This window comes from Oreochromis niloticus, linkage group LG7, assembly GCF_001858045.2.
Source record: "Oreochromis niloticus isolate F11D_XX linkage group LG7, O_niloticus_UMD_NMBU, whole genome shotgun sequence".
NCBI classification, from domain to species: Eukaryota; Metazoa; Chordata; class Actinopteri; order Cichliformes; family Cichlidae; genus Oreochromis; species Oreochromis niloticus.
In genome coordinates this window covers 33,952,193-33,971,331 of record NC_031972.2, presented here as the reverse complement: position 1 = coordinate 33,971,331, position 19,139 = coordinate 33,952,193, and the positions used below count along the sequence as shown (strand labels likewise).

At 39.4% G+C, this 19,139-nt stretch overlaps 1 protein-coding gene across 2 annotated transcripts in view; it reads left to right on the top strand.

Moving 5' to 3' along the window:
• The window catches only part of dcc (DCC netrin 1 receptor), a 324,319-nt gene that overhangs the window by 145,436 nt on the left and 159,744 nt on the right, over window positions 1–19,139 (top strand). For both annotated transcript variants that reach the window (XM_025909079.1, XM_019361335.2), the window contains exons 6-7: window positions 7,390–7,544; window positions 8,890–9,010. In XM_025909079.1, coding sequence (XP_025764864.1) covers window positions 7,390–7,544; window positions 8,890–9,010 — 276 coding nt within the window. The remainder of the gene's footprint in view (window positions 1–7,389; window positions 7,545–8,889; window positions 9,011–19,139) is intronic.

Genomic DNA, 19,139 nt, shown 5'->3' with positions numbered 1-19,139 from the left:
AACCAAAGCTGCTCCACAGCTGTGAGGTCAAACCGAACAACCTTGAGCTGTTTAAATAACACTTGGGAGATTTTAAAATGCAGTAAATCTTTGTGTTCCCATCGCAAGGACAGGATCTGGTTTGAAACACAAATGAAAACTGACATTTTTACTCCTACATAATCATAATGGTAAATTCACTGAGACCGATATTAATCAATCTGTTAGAAAAAAAATTCCTCTAAGACTCCACCAGATTTGTTCCTTTAAGTGAATATGTCCCTTTTGGCAGCTGCAGCAGGTTGTTTTTTAAAATTCAGATCAGATATAACTTGGCCCCGTCACAAGGACCTCAGTGGTGGAAAGGGATAAGGGTTTAAAGCGAATACACAGGCAGTGAATGAGGAAGTGCTAGAAGAAAACCCTTTGATTCATAAAACTAGTCACCTTGTATTCTTTATTCGGCACCTAATGAGTCTTTTAATTCTATTTAAGTTGCACAAGAAAATCTTGATGCATCCTTTTTCCATCCAGTGGTGGAAACCCACAGATTTATACAGTATTGTGCTGATGCCAAAAGATGAACATTTCATCTTTGCAGCCTTAATTCTTTTAAATGAGACATTATGAGTGAGGCATGGTTCTGACGGGGAAACCAATGCTGCTCATATGGTGCATCAACATAGTCTCCGCATGCAAACATGCTGCTTATTTTATTGTAAATAGGGTCCGCAGTTCATGGATTGATCATCATATGCATTAAATAAGACCTGCAAGCAGCAACTGAGGCTATACACGCATCAGGAACGTATTTAATGAGGTCACAAATCAAGAGAGAAGTAGGGCTCATTGATGACTTCTATATAACCAGATTTCTTTTTGAGAGTTTTAAGAGAACATTGTGTAAGTCTGAAAATAATATTACTGTTAATATTATTAATATTATATGATCAGCACCATGGACAGCGACTACAGCCAGAGGTCCAGGGAACACACATGTATCAAAATTTATGCTTTAAACTCACTCAGTTTTCTTCAGTTAGGCTGACAGAAGCCCGAAAGAGATTCAGCCTCACTAAAGTAACATAACATAACATAGGTGCTGTAGTGTCTATGAGTGTGAAACCAAAGAGTCCATTAACTCTGGTCCTCACAGACTGACTGGATTGATCGCTATATAACAGACAAAGTCATTTACAGATATCATCATTCAACATTTATTTCCAATGGACTAGCTTCTCTCTATATATCACACACACACACACACACAGACACACACACACACACACACATATATATATGTATATATATATATGTATATATATATATATATGTATATATATATATGTATATATATATATGAGAATATGGGTATGGGTGCATATTCTCAATATATAACTGAAAACAAAGTTTAAATCCTCTACAAAATCACAAACACAACCGACTCATCCATCAGGGCCCATTTGGGCCTTGATCTGCTCAAATCCAAGGTCCTGGTGATACCCTGTCTTTCTGCCTTTGAGCACCATTTCTTTCCGTTGGTTTGCTAAACATAATTTAGAAAGCCGTTGCGTTTGAATCTATGACAGACTTGCTGCTGCAAAAATTGTCACAGGCAATTCGCACAAATGAAATGATGCAAGGTCAGGAAGTACAAGTAATATATTTCCTAGCATGCAACTCCACTTAGGATGTCTGTTCTTTGTAGCTAAAATCCAATTCATGGCCCCTCATGTAGGCCATGTACATAGATTCAACACAGAACATAAATAAAGCTTAAGGACTCGTCATTAGCCAGTGTGAGTGCAGTGTTCCTCAGTTTCACAGTCACATCTACCCCACACTCACAGCTCCAAAACTCTCTAAAGGCTTGAAGTTTCACAGTGGGACTTTGCTAACCAGTGGGTGACGTCTTGGTGGCTCTGTCTAGGTCTCCTGTACAGTCTGTCACTAGAAACTACTACTGCAGAGGCTGATGTGTCAGTATTTTTTATCTGTCTCCCCAACTTTACAGAAGTCTTTCACTAAATTGCTGCAGTTTCCCTCTAAACGTCCCCACATTATGGACAATACATTTACATCACTTAAAATTAAGGTCAGCAGTGGTAGATGAAAATGATATGCAAAATGGGCTCGGCATCCAGCAGCAGCAGCCATGTTAGCCCTTCACTCTTCAATGATAGTGGCTTTACAGCCCATTAACTCTTTGAGGCATCCTGCACGCAGAGTGGATGATAAGGTGTGTGTGCGGGTGTTTGAGCCTCCATGGATAAACTTAATGACTAATAATTGGTAGTTAAGTGCAGATTGAAAGAGCCCGCTAACGAGTGCCTGCTCAGAATTCATCTGTGTGTGTGTGTGTGTGTGTGTGTGTGTGTGTGTCTAAAGCTATAGCTGTGTGTGAGTGCCCTTCACTGGATGCTATCATCATCATCACACACACACAGCAGATGTTCACTGAAATGAATGATGGTGCTGATTTCCATTTGAATGCTGAGTGGAAGTTCTCAGGTGCAGCTATGGAGGGACAGCATTGCTGATGCTGTGTATGAGGCAGATGATGAAAAGATCACAACAGCGCATAACAGTCGTATTGTTTCAGATTCTCTTTGTTTTGTGGCTTTGCATGAACTTTTCTCTATGATATGATGGGAACTGATAATCCATGTTTACCCAGACGAGGTGGAGTCAGACTTGTTGTGTCTGGCTGGGGTGAGAGAGGGTCAGCTAGTTGTTGATGCATGCCATTACCATATGAATGACCGCTCTTCCAGTAGGAAATCGCATTAATACGCCGCCCTGCCTGCTGTTGTTCGCATTATTAAAAGAAAGAAAAAAAAGGAAAAATAGGTGCCAGGAAGCGCACACACACACTTTTGTATAAACCTCTCCTCAGATGACCAGGTAATCAGTGCTAAACTTGCAACATCCACACAATCGATGGACGCTCAGGGACTTCCCCAAACAGAACAAAGGCTGCTGGGTAATCAGCCAGTGAGCTTCGACTGTAACGAGAGAGATTGCTGAAGAGGAAGAAACGGACAACATTTATTCTTTAGTCGATTCTTTTTTTTCTTAGTTTGTTTAAGGAAAACTTTTTATATTCTTTTTTGTCTTTTCTTAACAAAGACACAACAAGCAGACAGCAAACACATGAAAACACACCTGAGAATCGTTGAGCTTGTCAGGTACAATCTTACGTGTTCCCCTATATTTTGTTCATGTTACCTATTGGGTCCTCACAGAACATGCTGTCATCCTACAACCCTGAACGTAAAATATTATTATCTAAAGAGTGGGTCTTCACGGCATAGTTGCTAAGACATTTGCCGTATGCACAGGAGATCTTCACTTTGAGTGCAGGAGAAGACACAAACTCATCCCCAGGGGGAAAAAACAAAACTGTGTCAAGTTAAAAATGAGGGAGCAAGTGGAATTAGCTGTATTATATAAAGAGGAAATCCTGGCCTCATTGGCAGAAACACAAGTAGCTTCTGGGGGAAAGCAACATGAAGGTTGAAACTGAAGTCCGTATCCTGCTATTTTAGGGACAAATTGACCAAATTTGGTGTTTGCATTTAAAAAAGGACTGTCGGTATTTACAAAACAGGTTGCATGTAAGAGGTGGGGACTCTGATTTTTGTGACTGACCTGTTGCATATTCTGGGAGTTATAGGAAGGATTCTTTTTAACATTTTGCCATTCTTTGGCTGCTGATTTCTAAAAAACTATTCAGTGTTTTTTTTCCCTCCAGTTTTTATTAGCACCATTCATGTGCAGCACTCCTTTAAGCTTCTTGAAGGCTTCAGCTGTGGGCTGACTAAGATTTCAGTGTGGGCACCTTAGATGAAGCTTAGAATCAGGACCTCTTCATTTCAAACCCCACAAGAACATTATTATTAATGTGGATGGATCATGTACCAATGACAGACGTGAATCATTTTACACAGTTTACCTTTTTTCAGCAGGTTCGATGAATGTTTTTGACCAAACAAGGTCAGCAAATAAAAAATAAAATGACTTGATCATTTCCACTACTTGTTCTTCACTTTTTCTTACAAAACTATAGACTCAACATTAAAATTAAAATGGATTTAAGGTTAATTCTGAAAAAAGTCTTCCAGAGTGTAGTCAGTCTTCAAAACTTTGAATAGTTCCACGTGTCCTAGCTTTGTTTATCAAATGAAATGTCTGTGCCCATCTGGGATTTCTTACACCAATTAGAAAAATAATTGGCTAACCAGAGCCGATGCTGTTTGCATGTCACATGGGAGGTAAGGTAATGATGGGAAACACTCTGGAGATTCAGCTGTGCTGATCGATTGACACTAACAACACAACACAATACAAGACAGAGAGACACAAACTGCATTTTAGCTAACAGACTGTAACAATGCTGGTCTTGTATTTTTAGACTTTATGGACTTTGGCAGAGATTTTGTGAGCACTTCTGTATGTTTTAGTTATATTAACATTTTTACAGATATTTTAATTTCAACTGAAACTTTAGTTATATTGACTAAGCAATATTTATTTCAAAGTATAAAAGCAGGTAAACTGTATTACTGCAATACAGGTAACAGATACAGCACATAAGTTGGTATAGAATTGTATTAAACAAGATATGTCTCTAAACAATGTCTTATATTGTAAGGAAAAGACCCTACATTATTTAACAGAAAACCCAATGACCTGACATTCACCATCAGCAAAAATTCAGATGTGGTGGGTAGGAATAATTTAATAGGAATAGATTTCTGACAGGTCAGTGACATTGTAAGGAATAGATGTAGCTTCTGGAAAACAGCCTTCAGTTTGCTCTCTCTGTGACCTCAGTAAACACTTCCGATTATTAAGGGTTAGTTTCAGGTCAAAATGAATTAAACATGAAGGTCATTTTGAAAATTATGGTCATTATTAAAGTCAGAAAGGAAGATTATCCAGGGTATGTTCACTGGCTAATGACTTGTCAATCACCATGTTCAGCTAAAAGCCTCAAAATAAGACTTCACCAACCAACCAGCGATGTTGTGTTGGCTACAGCTATCTTTTATACTCGTTATGAGGAGCCATTTATGGGCAGGGGAGGGGGCAGCCATCTGCCATGACTAGTTGGGGGTAGAGGGGAAAGTGAAGAGCGACTTATTCTGAAGGTCAAATCACAACACCGGATAAGGCATTAGCCATAAAATACTGTTTACACATTTCACTTTCTATATTACTGAATATTTGAATTGTTTTCTGATCTCCACTGGGAAAGGTGAACCTAAAAATAAAATTAAATGTGGAGTTTTGTTTTGTTTTGTTTTGTTTTACATGTCCAAATATTCACTGTTTGCAGGTGAATGTTAGAGTACACTATGCCGGCATAAATATCCCGCAGTGATGATTGCTGAGATCTCACAAACGCTGTCATTAAAAAGTAAAAGTAAAAAAAACAAATAAAGCTCTGACAGGCACAGCTGACAAAAGCTAGAGCAAACTTGTTGTCCTCAGGATTGAGTAAGCAGCATGTTGTGGTCTTAAAAACTCATTTAACTCTGTATTACAGTGAGTGCGAGAACACACAACTTTTTATTTGCAAATACAAAGTTTCTCTGGAGCTGCTAAACCCACTTGAACTGTGACCTCAGCACTGAACTGAAGAGGAAGCTGATTACTTTAGACGTGTTCTCCTGTGTCTCCTGTGTTTAGTTACTTAGACTAATTCTTGGAAGCCGTGTTGTGATCTGTGTCGTATGTACCTGAGTGTGTAGTTTGTTGGTGTGGTGAAGAGGCAGCCGCTCACACTTTAAAGGAAATCGTTACCTCTTAATTAGAGCATTACTGCAGTGATAAAGTTACACCTCCAGATAATGATGTGTCTATCTGAGGCACATACAGAGCTCTACCTCTGCTAACTTTCTTCCTTTTCTGTTCTCTTGCTTTGTTCATTCAACCTTTAGTCTTTCTTGCCTCCCTCTATTCTTTCTCACCTTTTCTTTTCTTTTTCTTTATTCCAACTCTTCTTCTCACAGTCGATCATTTTCTTTTTTTAAATTCTTTTTGATTCAAGCTGCAGGTCCTCTAATGGCCACTTGATGCCGCTTCCAAAAGTGAGTCAATATCCATAGACTCCCATGTTAAAATGTCCAAACTTACAGCAGAAATAAACATGTTTACTTTAAATTAAAATGTGTGCCAATACAAGATGCACCAGCCAGCTGCTTACTTTTGAATGTTTTAGGTTTAATTCAGCAAAACTATATTCCTAACCACAAGTCTGAGCTTGGGAGCAAAGCATAAAGGACTTTTTGAAAAAAAAAAAAACTGTTGTCAGTTTTTGATGGCATGCCAGTTAGAATGATTACTTTTTGTCTCCTGGTTTCCAAGGCATGCTTCTGTCTTTCTGTCTCTCTTGGCTCTTCACCATATTCTTTGTGTTTTTACATTTAACAGCTCTTACATGCTGTGGCATCATGTATATGTGTGAGTCTGGTGACAGTTACAGGACATTCCCGTGTGTGTGTTTGCTGACACGCAGTGTTTGTAGTCTCGCAGCGCTGACAGCGTCAGCGTGGCGCTCGGTGCTACACGAGGCCCTTCAGGCTTCCTCCTCCTCTCTGCTGAGGCTCAAAATGGCTTCTGTCTCACATCTCCGTTCTCAGTCATGAGCTACTGACGTGTATTCAAAGACGACAACAGAGCTTGAACATGGCAGCCGCTTCACCCGCCTTCAAACCTGTTTACAATCGAGTGAGCTGAAGACAGTTCGCTATGACCTCATACCTGAACGCTGCTGAGTCTGTCAGCTGCTTCAGTCACTTTGCATCTTAATGGCTTGAACCTCTCCCACAGAATCCAGACCACTGATACGATTAAAAGGGTTAATTTGTGGTGTCAAACGACTGGCAGTGACTCCCAGTCTCCCAATATCTGTGATATTGATTCATGTTGTAATGCTCGTGTCTGTTTGTTGGAAGTACTGAAACACCGTAATGTTTGTTAACTAGGTGCTATGTTTTCTGTTGTTTGATTCAAACTTAAGAATTTACCAGATTAATCTGCTGCTGTGTTAAATTAGCTAAGCCTCAAGAATTGCAGCCATCCTCCAACAAACACCTGAAAATGTTAATCAGCAGCTGTCTGTGAGGAGATGAATGTGTGATGATCCACTGAGGCTAATGAGATCAAACACATTCAGGGCTTTACTAATAAGCTGATGGCTCAGGTTATATTTCTGTTAATTAGTCAGTAATTAACTGAGGCTGTTATAGAAACTTGTTAATGTGAAACATAATCCCAAAAGGCAACTAAGTAAAGGTGTGTGAACACTCGGACTGAGCAGCAGCAGCATTGACGCAGAGATGCTCCAACATACAGGAAGAGGTGGTTGTTTATTTGTGCTGTTTTCACTCTATGTTTTTGCAGTGCCTCCTCAGTTCCTCAACTACCCGACCAACACGTACGCCTATGAGTCAACCGACATCGAGCTGGAGTGTGCCGTGACAGGAAACCCGCCGCCGACCGTCCGCTGGATGAAGAACGGGGAGGAAGTCATCCCGAGTGACTACTTCCAGATAGTGGTGAGTCACTCAGAAAAGTATACACATACAGTCCCTGTGAAAAATGTGGACACACCTACAGAGGAAAGCTAAAGCCACCACAGCTATGAAATACCACATATGGAGTTCTGTAGCAAATAAACAAGTGTTAAAAAACAGGTTGTTTCACATTGTAGGCCATAGCCTTACATGCGTCATCTGTTACTACACGTTATATCTCATCCACCTGTATGATTTCATCTTTTCACCAGTATTAATTCAAAAGCTTTCAACCTACAGTAATTACAGTGTGTGTAAAATATCCATCTGAAAAAAATGGCAAACAGACTGTAACTGTAAGATAAATACACACGTATCGCAACTTTACTAAGTGCATATTGTTAGTACCGTTTTTTGCCTTAAGACAAGCTTAAATTTTTGGTGTCTTAGATTTACCAAGGTGCTAGAAACAGAGGTTTTGGTCCATATTAGCATGACAGCATCACCTAGTTCCTGCAGAGTTGTCAACTGCACATCCATGAAGCAAGTCTCTCATGCTACCACTTCCCAAAGGTGCTGTATTGGATTGAGATCTGGTGACTGTGGAGACCGTTTGAGTACAGAACTCACTGTCATGTTCAAGAAACCAGTTTGAAATGATTTGAGCATTCTGACTTGGCGTGTTGTCCTGCTGGAAGCAGCCTTCAGATGATGGGTTTTGCTATGCTGCTCTGACTTCAATCAGCAAGGCATTTTTGCCCACAGAACTGCTGCTCGCTGGATATTTTCTCTTTTTCAGACCATGCCATAAACCCTAGAGACGGGCGTGTGAAAGAATCCCAGCAGATTTCTGATATACTCAGACCAGCCCACCTGGCACTAACAACCATGCCACATTCAAAGTCACTTTAATCTGATGCTGGGTTTGTCTTCACCTTGCCTACATGCATGTGATTACATTTTCCAATAAATAAGCATTTTAATAAACAAAAACAGAATCTTATAAAAACCCACAAGTAAATAAAGCAGCATGGACACGCCATTTTTTCCCATACATGCTTTTAATGTGATAAATGTACAGGAAGTATCTCGTTTGACTGCAGTTATAACAGAACTGCAGGCAACTGTGAAATCAGTGAATTTGAGAAATAAACCAATATATGTGTTTAAAAAGGGAACGTGAAGAGAGAGAGCTAGAATATGGACTCTTGTAACTGAATAATCCAATAATCTGGGTCATCCAACATATTCTGCTGCAGACATTTTTGCTCAAGCACACTTTTTGATTTGGTGTAACTGACATATTTTTCACTTGCACAAAGCTCTTAGCCAGACTCTTGTATTTTGCTGATTTTCTGACATGTTGTTTGTCTTTCTTGTCTCTTAGGACGGCAGTAACCTGCAGATTTTGGGCTTGGTGAAATCGGATGAAGGATTTTATCAGTGCATCGCGGAGAACTCTGCTGGCAGCTCGCAGGCGATGGCTCAGCTGCTGCTCCGAGAGCCAGGTAGGAAAACACACACACACACAGCTTACACATGTCATATCCCTCCGCTGGTTACAACCTAAACATCCTGCTGCCATCACCTGCCATCCTCATTTCTATCATTACGTCTTCAGTTTCAAACTTTTGTTCATATTTCTGTCCCTGTGTGGTGGTAGCGAGTAAAAATAATCACAGAAAGAGAATCTAATTAACTGGCAGATGTCACTGATTTGAGTTATTTAAGTTTTGATTATATGTGAGGGAAGCAATAATTATAAATTATAACTTTACTAGGGTTTTATAAAGGAATGGTCTAAAGTCCTGACCAGAAGTCCTGGTAAAAGTAATATTAATATATATTTAGATATAAATAAGCATTAATAATCTTTTTGTTGACTTACAGTATTTTTCAAATGACAAATATTCTGAAATTCCTATTCTCAAGCCCAACGGTTTCTCTGCAGTCTGCTTTAAGGGTAAATTTTGTTCCATGTGAAATATTTCCTATTCATGTATTTACTTTAGCTCCATGAATTATGCTAACTTTGCCAAAAAGAAGAAGATGACTTAAACACCCTGCACGACATCAGTCATATTCATCCATGTATATCAGGTTTTTTAAACGTGTGAGCCAGGTCCGTTTAAGCTCTGGGTTCAGTCCATCCCAAACAGATTCATTGTTAATCAGCCAATGGAAAGATTAACACATAACATCTAGCATGTGACTGGGTGAGGAGCCTATGCTTACCTTCAAAGTGTCCCACTACAGACCCTCTCAATAATACCCTACAAAGATGCACCTGTTTTGTTAGGGTGTGTTAGCTGGATACAGGCGTGTGCAGCTATGAACTCTGGGCTTGCTGTAGCTCTTTTAGCTGCTTTTGTGTTGGTATTGCATACAGTGATGCTCTTCCTTTTTCTTTCTTTGTCTACACATTTAATGTAACAGTAGATAATTAGCATGTGTTTGCTGTGTTTGCTGTTTTGGTTGTTAAATTTGTTGATTTTGGCTTTTTTCTGACTGGCTGCAGGGTGTTGAGAGTGAGAGTGCTAATGCGTATTAACAGTTTAATTAGATGCACATTGTAATGTTAAATTGTTATCTGTAATATTCTTGTGTTAGTTTATGGAAGGGCAGCCTTGAATGAGCAGTCTAAAGACATTACATTTTGTTTATTGGATATTAACTCTAGCCATTAATTATTTTCATCTTGCTTCTACTGCAGCTACTCAGAGGAGATTGGTTATAGCTACAGACCAGAGATGGACAATTAATTTTCTCAGGAGGCCACATGAGAAACTGGAACTGTTTTGGAGAGGCACAACAATCAACTGAACTCGATTCTACTCAATATTAATTGTATCTGTTTATAAGCTTAACAACAGTTCCAGATTCTCATGTATCCCATCGGGAAAATTAATTGCCCACCCCTACATGAAGACTGTATAAAAGATGAACATACTTTCTAGGTCTGAATATTGAAGCCATTGGAGAGGTTCCTTAAACCTTCATATTTTTAATAACCTCTAGGGTGCAATACCTGTGGCGGGAAAAGGACTTCTGGTCCTATGGAGGTCTATGGGAAAACGGCCCTCGAGCTTGAATCATGAGCTTTCCTGAGGAGCTCATGATTCAGTTCAGTCAGACTTGTAAACTTTAGCCACTGTTTGTATTATATAGGTGAAAGATTCCTGGTTCATTCTCAGGAGGAGACACAAATTGTTTTGGGGCTGCATGACATCTTGGTGTATATCAATACAGATGTGGTTTGATGACCATTGGAACTGTTTCTGGGTTTCTCCTGCTCTGATTCAAATTCAGTCATTTTACTCTATAAGTAGGCTGAAATAGGAGCGAAAATACTCAGAGTAACCCTTGAAACTCTTTCTGAACTGAGTAAACTTTCAAGAGGTAAAGAGTTCAACCTTGATAGCTGCAGAGGCTGCTGTTCTTCAGCCTGTAAAAAGCATCCTAATGCTGTTCTAAAAGAGCTTAGAACTAGTGCTGGTTAGGTTTTTTTTATACTTTATGCTTATTTTGTCTGGGAATATCTATGAAAAAAATTAAGGGTGTTTTCACACCTTTGATTTGTTTACTCTGGCTCGAATCAATTGATGAGTCTGTAAACTTGCAGCTTTTTCCCGTGGCAAACCAAATGCATCACTATAAACTATGTGACAATGTTCAGTCTGCTTATTGGGTGGATTTGTGTGGGTCAGGAGCAAGAACAGTAAATATAGGAAGAAGGTGCTGTGTTCTGGACTGGTGGAGAAAATGGAGAATTTACGTTCATTTCACAGCTAGTTGCTAGCCCACACAGACCTTTGCACATCTATAGTATCTTCCAGCAACCCAGAACACAGGGCAGATACGTTGCTACGGGATGTTTTTTTTAACTCAAACTTGTAATGTGCACCTGGTAGTTGGTTCAGATCAAGGTCAGATCATGATCACACCATAGAGAAATCGCTTTAGAATTAATTTGGAACGGTTTGGAGACGACCTCCTCCAAAGGGTCTTTTGGTTGTTTCGGTCAACACCCGAGTGCGATTATTGTGTTCACATCTGCACAAACGACCCAAACCAAGGAGTTAAATGAACCAGAGTTCAATTTAAATAGATTAAATGCAGCAGGTGTGAAAACACTAAAAACACAAAACAAAATCTATATCAAAGACCACCTGACTCAAATCAGCAGCCTGCAGGTTACTGGTCAACTGCTCAAACCACTTGATCATCCTGAGTTTTCCACCTTTTGTTTTTTAGCTGCCCCACCCTAACTGATGCTGGATACACATTTATTAGACTTTATTTACCATACAGAGGGCTGGCCCTTTCAGGGCGGTCTGCTCGAGCCCTAAAATCAAGTAATGATCCTTTGGCCCTGTCCCCGGTGCATGTGGCCTGTTCTTACATTTGGTTTTGTCAGTAATCACATCACAGTCACAGCTGAGAGAACAGCAGGAGCTGGCCCATTTTGGCAAAGCCATTATTTGTTGTGTTGTTGTTTGTGTTGGTGTTGAAATCCAGTTAGTCATGTGGAGCGACATAAGCTACTACCATCTGACACACCCACAGACACACACACATGCACAGTTATAGGGAGATGTGAACAGCTCAGCCACTCTGCAGAACACCTGAGTCAGCACAATAGAATCATTTTGCATCTAAATGGACCAGCAGCTGTGTGCATGTGTGGATGTGTGCATTTATGTATGTGTGCAGCTATAACCACTCTGAATTATCCTGGTTGTGATCCTGGACTGTGTAGTATCTGTTTATTTGAAACCTAGATGTTTTAGAGAAGCTAAGCTCGTTGCGAGATAATTGTGACAGGAGCTCGGATATGTGCGCTCGTGTAAACAGCTGAAGCAGGCTACTGGTCACAGTCTGCAGCCTGCAGTCTTCAGCTGAAGTCACATGATGTGAGTGGAACAAATGTGCTGCCAGCAGCAAATAATCATCTTTTTTTATTTTTAGATTGCATTTTTATTCTCAGAGTCACAGAGGAGCACACAGCTTTATTTACTGCACAGACAACCGGGCTTTAATTGGAGATGGGCTGCGTGTCTTCTGTTATCATTTAAACTTAACTCGCCACAGCTGCTTATTGTTGTCAACATGAACTCCAGGCTTTTTTCATCTGTTTTATATTAAAAACCTCGCAGAAATGCAGCAAGTCAGCATCGCCAGCCTTTATTGTGAAATGACAGCAAGAAAATATTTTTTAAAAGAATCCTGATTACAAAGACATGTATAGCCTATTGTAACACGAACATCAGCTAATTTATATCTGGTATTAAAAAAGGCTACATCAGTTATTTTATGGAACCTTTTTCATTTGAATGTAAGTGTAATGTAACCGACAAGGAAAATAGAGCAGACCTTACTGAAACAGCTACTCTACATTTTAATTTTGTTTTATTTATATTGCACCACATCACAACAATAGTTGCTCCAAGGAGCTTCAAGGTAGAGACCTTACAATAATACTTGGTGACAGTGGGAAGGAAAAACTCCCTTTTGGCAGGAAAAAGCCTCCTGCAGGACCAGGCTCACAGAGGAGGAGCCATCTGACATGAACGGTTAGAGGAGAGACAGGACAAATGACTGGATATGTAAAGCGCTTTGGGGTCCTTAGGGACTAGAAAGCGCTATATAAATACAGGCCATTTACGTTCACACTGCAGGCGAAAGCGCATCAAATCCGACTTTTTTGACCCTATGCGACCTATATCCGATCATGGTATGACAGTGTGAACGGCACAAATCCGATAATTTCAAAACCGATCTGGGTCACTTTCGTATGTGGTACTGAATCCGATACATATCCGATGTTTTAGAAAGCGACTGCTGTTTGAACGGTCATGTCGCATTAAATCTGTCTTTTACGTCACTGACACAAGACAGACGCCAATTATCAGCGCCGGAGAATTGCCCGAGAAGACATCGTGAACGCTTCCTGGCCATCCAGTGTAGATGTCAGTGAAACTGTTGGGAAGACAACGTGAACATTTTATTTGTACTGTATAATCTGCAGATTCTGACAGAAATCTGCAACTATCGTTTGAAGCACTGCCTCTCTAAAACAGCAATAAGGATCATTATTAGGCCATATGTAAATAACAAAATAAGGCTGTGAGTTTGATGACCTGAGGCTGTGGTATAAATGGTATCACCACTCAAATAAAACCTTCACATCAGTGCTGGTATAGTAGTAAAAAAAGTTGAACTGCAAAGACGTAATCACCATTACTGACCACACGAGTGTTTGGGACCACTAACTGATCAGTGGCAAGGCACACATGGACAACAGCAGTGAAGTCTGGAAGAAATAAATGTATGGATGAACTATTCTATATCAAAGTGACACATGAATGACCAGATTTTAGATGTATGTATAAGCTAAATAAAACACTGCAGACTTTTTTACACTTTTTGTATTAAACCTGGCCTAGAGGAAAGATCCATGGCATGCTGGTGCTGGGGGGAAGTGTGTCATTATAATTCTGGTTGGGGACAACAGTCATTTACTTTAAGTTTGGACGTCCAGTTCTTGACTTTGGTCAGAGAAAAACCAATGCTAGGTTTTAATATTCCCTTATTTTCTTTTGATTGGGAAATACAATTAATAGCAGCACATTGTATATTTGTTTCCTACTTTGTGGATTGCTGCTTTGCACAGGAAAGAAATGAGTTCCTTTGTAGGTCAAAATATATTTAGTATTTTTAAAATAATAAACATATTTGTTTTTAACAGCATGCTTCAACAGGAGAGGGCATTTGTATTATATCAACACCAACAGGTTGAAATATTTTGTGATTAATATCACGAGACAAAACGTGAATATTTGACAGCATATCATCTGTGCATTAACCTGCGCAGTTACCTGTGCTGTCACCTGTGCTGTCACCTGTATGCCTTCATCTAACCTGCTCTGTCATCTTTTCTTTCTTTTGTTCTCTCTTTCTTTGTCTTGACTTTAATCACTGTTCAGTGTGTTGCTTCTCCCCCGAGCCAGCAGCACAGATGGCGACACACACTCAGACATTAACAGGGTCAGATGGTTGGTGTTATCACTTGGTTACTATCGCCACGGGAACCAAGCTTCCCAGCAGGCTCACAGCGGCCAATCAGACATTCCCATGAGAACTCACGGCGGGTGTGTGTATCTGTGTGTATGGGGCCGGGTGTGATTGTCAGCATACCACCTTGTTACCCTTGACGATGCCAGGCCTCTTGATACTTGGAGTGACTCTTCTCTGACACATGCTCACACACACACACACACACACACACACACACACACACACACACACACACACACACATAATAATAGGATGGTTTTGTTCTCTCACATAGTTAAAATCGCTCTCAGCATGCATTTACGCAAATACGTTGTTCATTCAAGGAAATTCCAGAACACACACTCACCATGTAGTGCAGCTAAGTGGTTTCATTAATGCAGAATAAATGCGGGTGGTGATGCTCTCTGAATAAAGACACAATTTTAACCACTCATCTGGCTTTTTTTCTCATTCATGCCAGTAACATAAAGAGCCAGCTTTCCCTACTGTTAGTATAACTAAGTAAAAGATATTCTGTGTGTTCATTAGCACATTTGTTACTACTGTACGTAATATGGAAACTTAACTAACTGTAGTGTTGAAATCAGTAATTAGTTAACTTGATTGCATTTCATCAAACTGGAATGTGACCAGCAACTTTATAATTCAATTCATGGAGGGAATTTTGTTTTGTTTGAGCATCAAAAATACCTTGAGATATCTGTCTGTTTGCTAATATTAGCTAATGCTAGCCAGGATGGTGCTCTAACTGCAAGACGATTTAGGTCCTTGGGTATCTTGCTTTAATATAGGAATATAACCAGTTGGCAAAAAGTCCATTGATTGTAACATGTTGGCAATCTGCAGTCTGCATTCATAAATTAGATGGCAATTATTTATAAACCTTTTCCAGTCTATGTGAGAACAACTGCAGTCAGTCTCAATCTTACCGTAAGTGTTTGGAGACATGTTGTTTCTCACCATATGATATTGAATTGTTTGATACCATCCTGACCTGCCACCTTGATATGCCACCTATAAAGTAGTTAAAAATCTCATTGCATATTAAACCAAAACCATTTCTATCTAAAATATCGAGTGCCCTTCTTGAGAAACTGACATAAAATCCTATTATTCTCTAGTTTTTTTAAGTGCACTTTATTTTTGTGTTAATATATGCTGACAATCAGTAGGAATATCTGAGAGAGACAGATAGGGGTCGACAGAGGTTGATGGTGTAAATTCTTTATTTGGTGTGTATGATAATGGGTTCATACATGAGTAGAAAAGACAAAAAAGATATCACACTTATCTCCCTGTCTCTGTTTTACAGTCTCCTCAGTCCTCTCTTATCCCTCTCTGCAGTACAGTCTCAGTTAAATCCTGGTCTGGATGCAATCTAGAATCTGGAACAGGATCTAAACTGCAGTCCAGTCATGTCTTCATTCCACCAGTCTCTTTTATTACTTTGTCCTCTCTCATTTTCTTGTAATTATTCACACCTATCCATTCACCTTTCCTCTCCTCTCTGTCAGAATCTCTTGTTGGACGCTTTAATTCTTCCATAATCCACAGTTTATCTTCCATGTCAGTCCAGCCATCCTTCTCTCCTCTTTTTAAAATCTCTCTTCTTTTGTTTCCACATGCAGAAATTTACCAGTATTATAAAGTTCAGGGCAAGAAAGAAAAGATGTTAAACTTTTTGAACGTTTTCTCTCACACACTAACACTGTCATCTGCTCTTTGATTAGTCGTTAATTATTGAAATTTGTCACAGATTGTAGTTGAGTGCAGCTTCTGTCACTGTGTGCGTCCTTGTTTTGGGCTATAAATCTCTTTAACATGTGACATGGTGGGGACCTACCTCCCTTCTGGGAACAGATGAGGTCCCATGTAATAAATCATTGAATTTTTAGGCTGAGACTTCGGTTACGCCTAGGTCACGAATAGAGTCAGACTCAAGGTATGCCTTAAGGAGGTGAATTTCTGTACAAGCATTTTATAGGGGGACAAAAAGTCCATTAAAAGTTTTAAGGTGTAATTTAAATTTACTTTTAGTCAAACTTTTAGATATCTATCTATCTATCTTCCTTCTTTAGGAAAAAAATGTCAGTATGTCCTCTGAAGTGGGTAAAACACTAGACTCTGCTCTGCATCGCAAATGTATGTTATTACAGCTTGAAGGTCAGGATGACAGCACACACTTTTCATTGTTTCCTCGTATTTGTCTACTTCCCTTTCATTTTCATTTCTTATTGGCTCCTTTTATTTCATATGTCCCCTGCTGTCTGCTATCCTCACAACACTTAATTGGTCCCCTTCTTTTCTTTTTTAATTGCTTCTTTTGTTCTTTAATTGTCTCCCTTTTTCTCTTCCTGCTCTATGCTTTTCTTTTACTCTTTGAGTAACTCAATCTTCTTTCATTTAGATTGAAGCCTGCTGTTTTTCAATTTCATATACCTTCATGTTTGCCCAGAGTGTTTTCTCTTTGCCATACATCCTGACACTAAATCACTCTCATTAGTTGCTTTTGCTTGGCATGCTGTCTTTATTTGTTTTACCAAGTTGTTTGATTGCCCTGATTTGCTACATAATGGCTGACCTCTTGGTCTTTACCAGTGGTTAGTTGATTTGTTTGCTTCTCAGCCACTTACAAAAAAAAAAAAAAGAAAGATAATTAATCAAGTCTCAGAGGAAAATACTCTGATAACTGTTCACCTGTAACAACCCTGATACAGCTTGACATTGGGTCGTCCTCTTTTGGAACTCTGTGTTTTGCTGAGCTAAGGTAATGTTTGGAATTAAGATAAGGCATCATTTTCAAGTTGGCTACAGTCAAAATTTGGGTAAAGTTAATTTCAGTAATATTTATTGTGAATTACAGCATATGCAGGATATCTTCTCCTTGTCTGCCTTCACTGTCCCTGGTTATCAGCTCAGATAATTTCCTAGATATTTGTAGAACATGACATGGATGGACAGGTCTACTGGAAACCGAACAACTTATTGGTAAAACAGTTTGCTTTTCATCTGTAAAAGCTCAAGTAGAAAGAAACACAGCTTTTAGCAAAAACCAAAGGTCTGTGACTCAATGTTTAATCGAAAAATGTTCTATAGTTCCAGGATAATACAGTGGTGGGGTGTGGTTTGTGGCTCAGCTGCCAGGGAGGGGTGGGGCAGTGGGTTCAGGGTCTGGTGTCAGGGGAGGTTGACCAGCACAGCACATCTGCATCATCTAATCATGCCTCCCCTGTTTCAGTAGGACACCAGGGCCTGACAAGAGAGCTGCGCTGTGCTGAACTAGAGTAAGGCAGCAGGAAAGCTGCACACGCAGAGGGATTGAAGAGACAGTGTGAAAAAACAGCCACTTGTCTGGCAACACTGTGTGCATTGGGTCCTTCTGTTACAGATACGTAACCCAATATTTATCCCTCTGAGGTCTAAATCACAACAGGCGGTAACCCAAATCGTGAAACTACTAAACCCAGTATTTTGGAGAAGGGCAAGAATTCCTTGTTTTAATGAAAAATGTGACAAGTTTTTCATATGTATCAGTTAGAATGATTATTTGTGTCTTTCCCATGATATTTTAGAGTCAGGAGAACAATTGAATAAAAATGAAAATTCCCTTTTCTGAATGTCAGCATTTAGGGTTTGTGTTGGGATTACAGTTGTCACAGATGATGGCTTAGATCTCAAAAGGGGTAAAAAAAAACAAACAAAAAAAAAACAACCAAACAAAAGAAAAGAAAAAAGAAAAACTTTCTGAGAGCAATTTAAAAAAATAGAAAGCAAAACAAAATATCTTTAAAATTGTTTGGAAGCATCAGGAAATGGTAACAGTCACATTTGTTGTTAATAATCTTTATTTCTTATTAATGCTTGTCAGAGAAAAGCAAATTTTAAAAACTATAGACATTACTGCTATCTGCCCACTGAGAGCCAAGGGATTTCCCAGGCAAGGAAACTCTATCTGGAGTAGTAATTGATCAGTTTTTGGTGGTTTTGTACCTGCACAACTCAAACATAACCTTTGTCAGAGCAGGTTAAGTGTCCAGTATGTGTTATCACATCGATTTATCCAGGATTAAACCTGCAGTTGACTTGTTAATCCCCTTTTACATTAGTGTAAGATTAAGGTCAGTGTCAAGGGTTGCTTTTGTTTAGGTTTATGTTAGAGTGAGTTTACAGTAAGGGTAAGGTCAGGCTGAGGTCAGGGTAAGGGTGAGATTGGAGCTGTACACAGTACAAGCAACGTGATTAACAAACAACAAATGTGAAGCAGAAGATTTGCCTGCTTTTGTCGATGTTGTCAGCAGCTGGAGCTTCAACAGCAGCTGTTTACGTGCAGATGATCAAGAATCCTTTTCAATCATATCAGATCTGACGTGATACACCATACACTCAGGTTAAGTCAGACTCATATGTTCTAAGAATACAGTTACATCTAATCTCAAGTAACTTTCCATAAATTCTCTTTAACTGAGGCCCTGAATCTTGTCTGAGAAACATCAGCTTTTTAAATGTCATTAAAAATAAAAATCGTTCAGTAATAATTGTGTGCAACAGGATCTGCAAAAC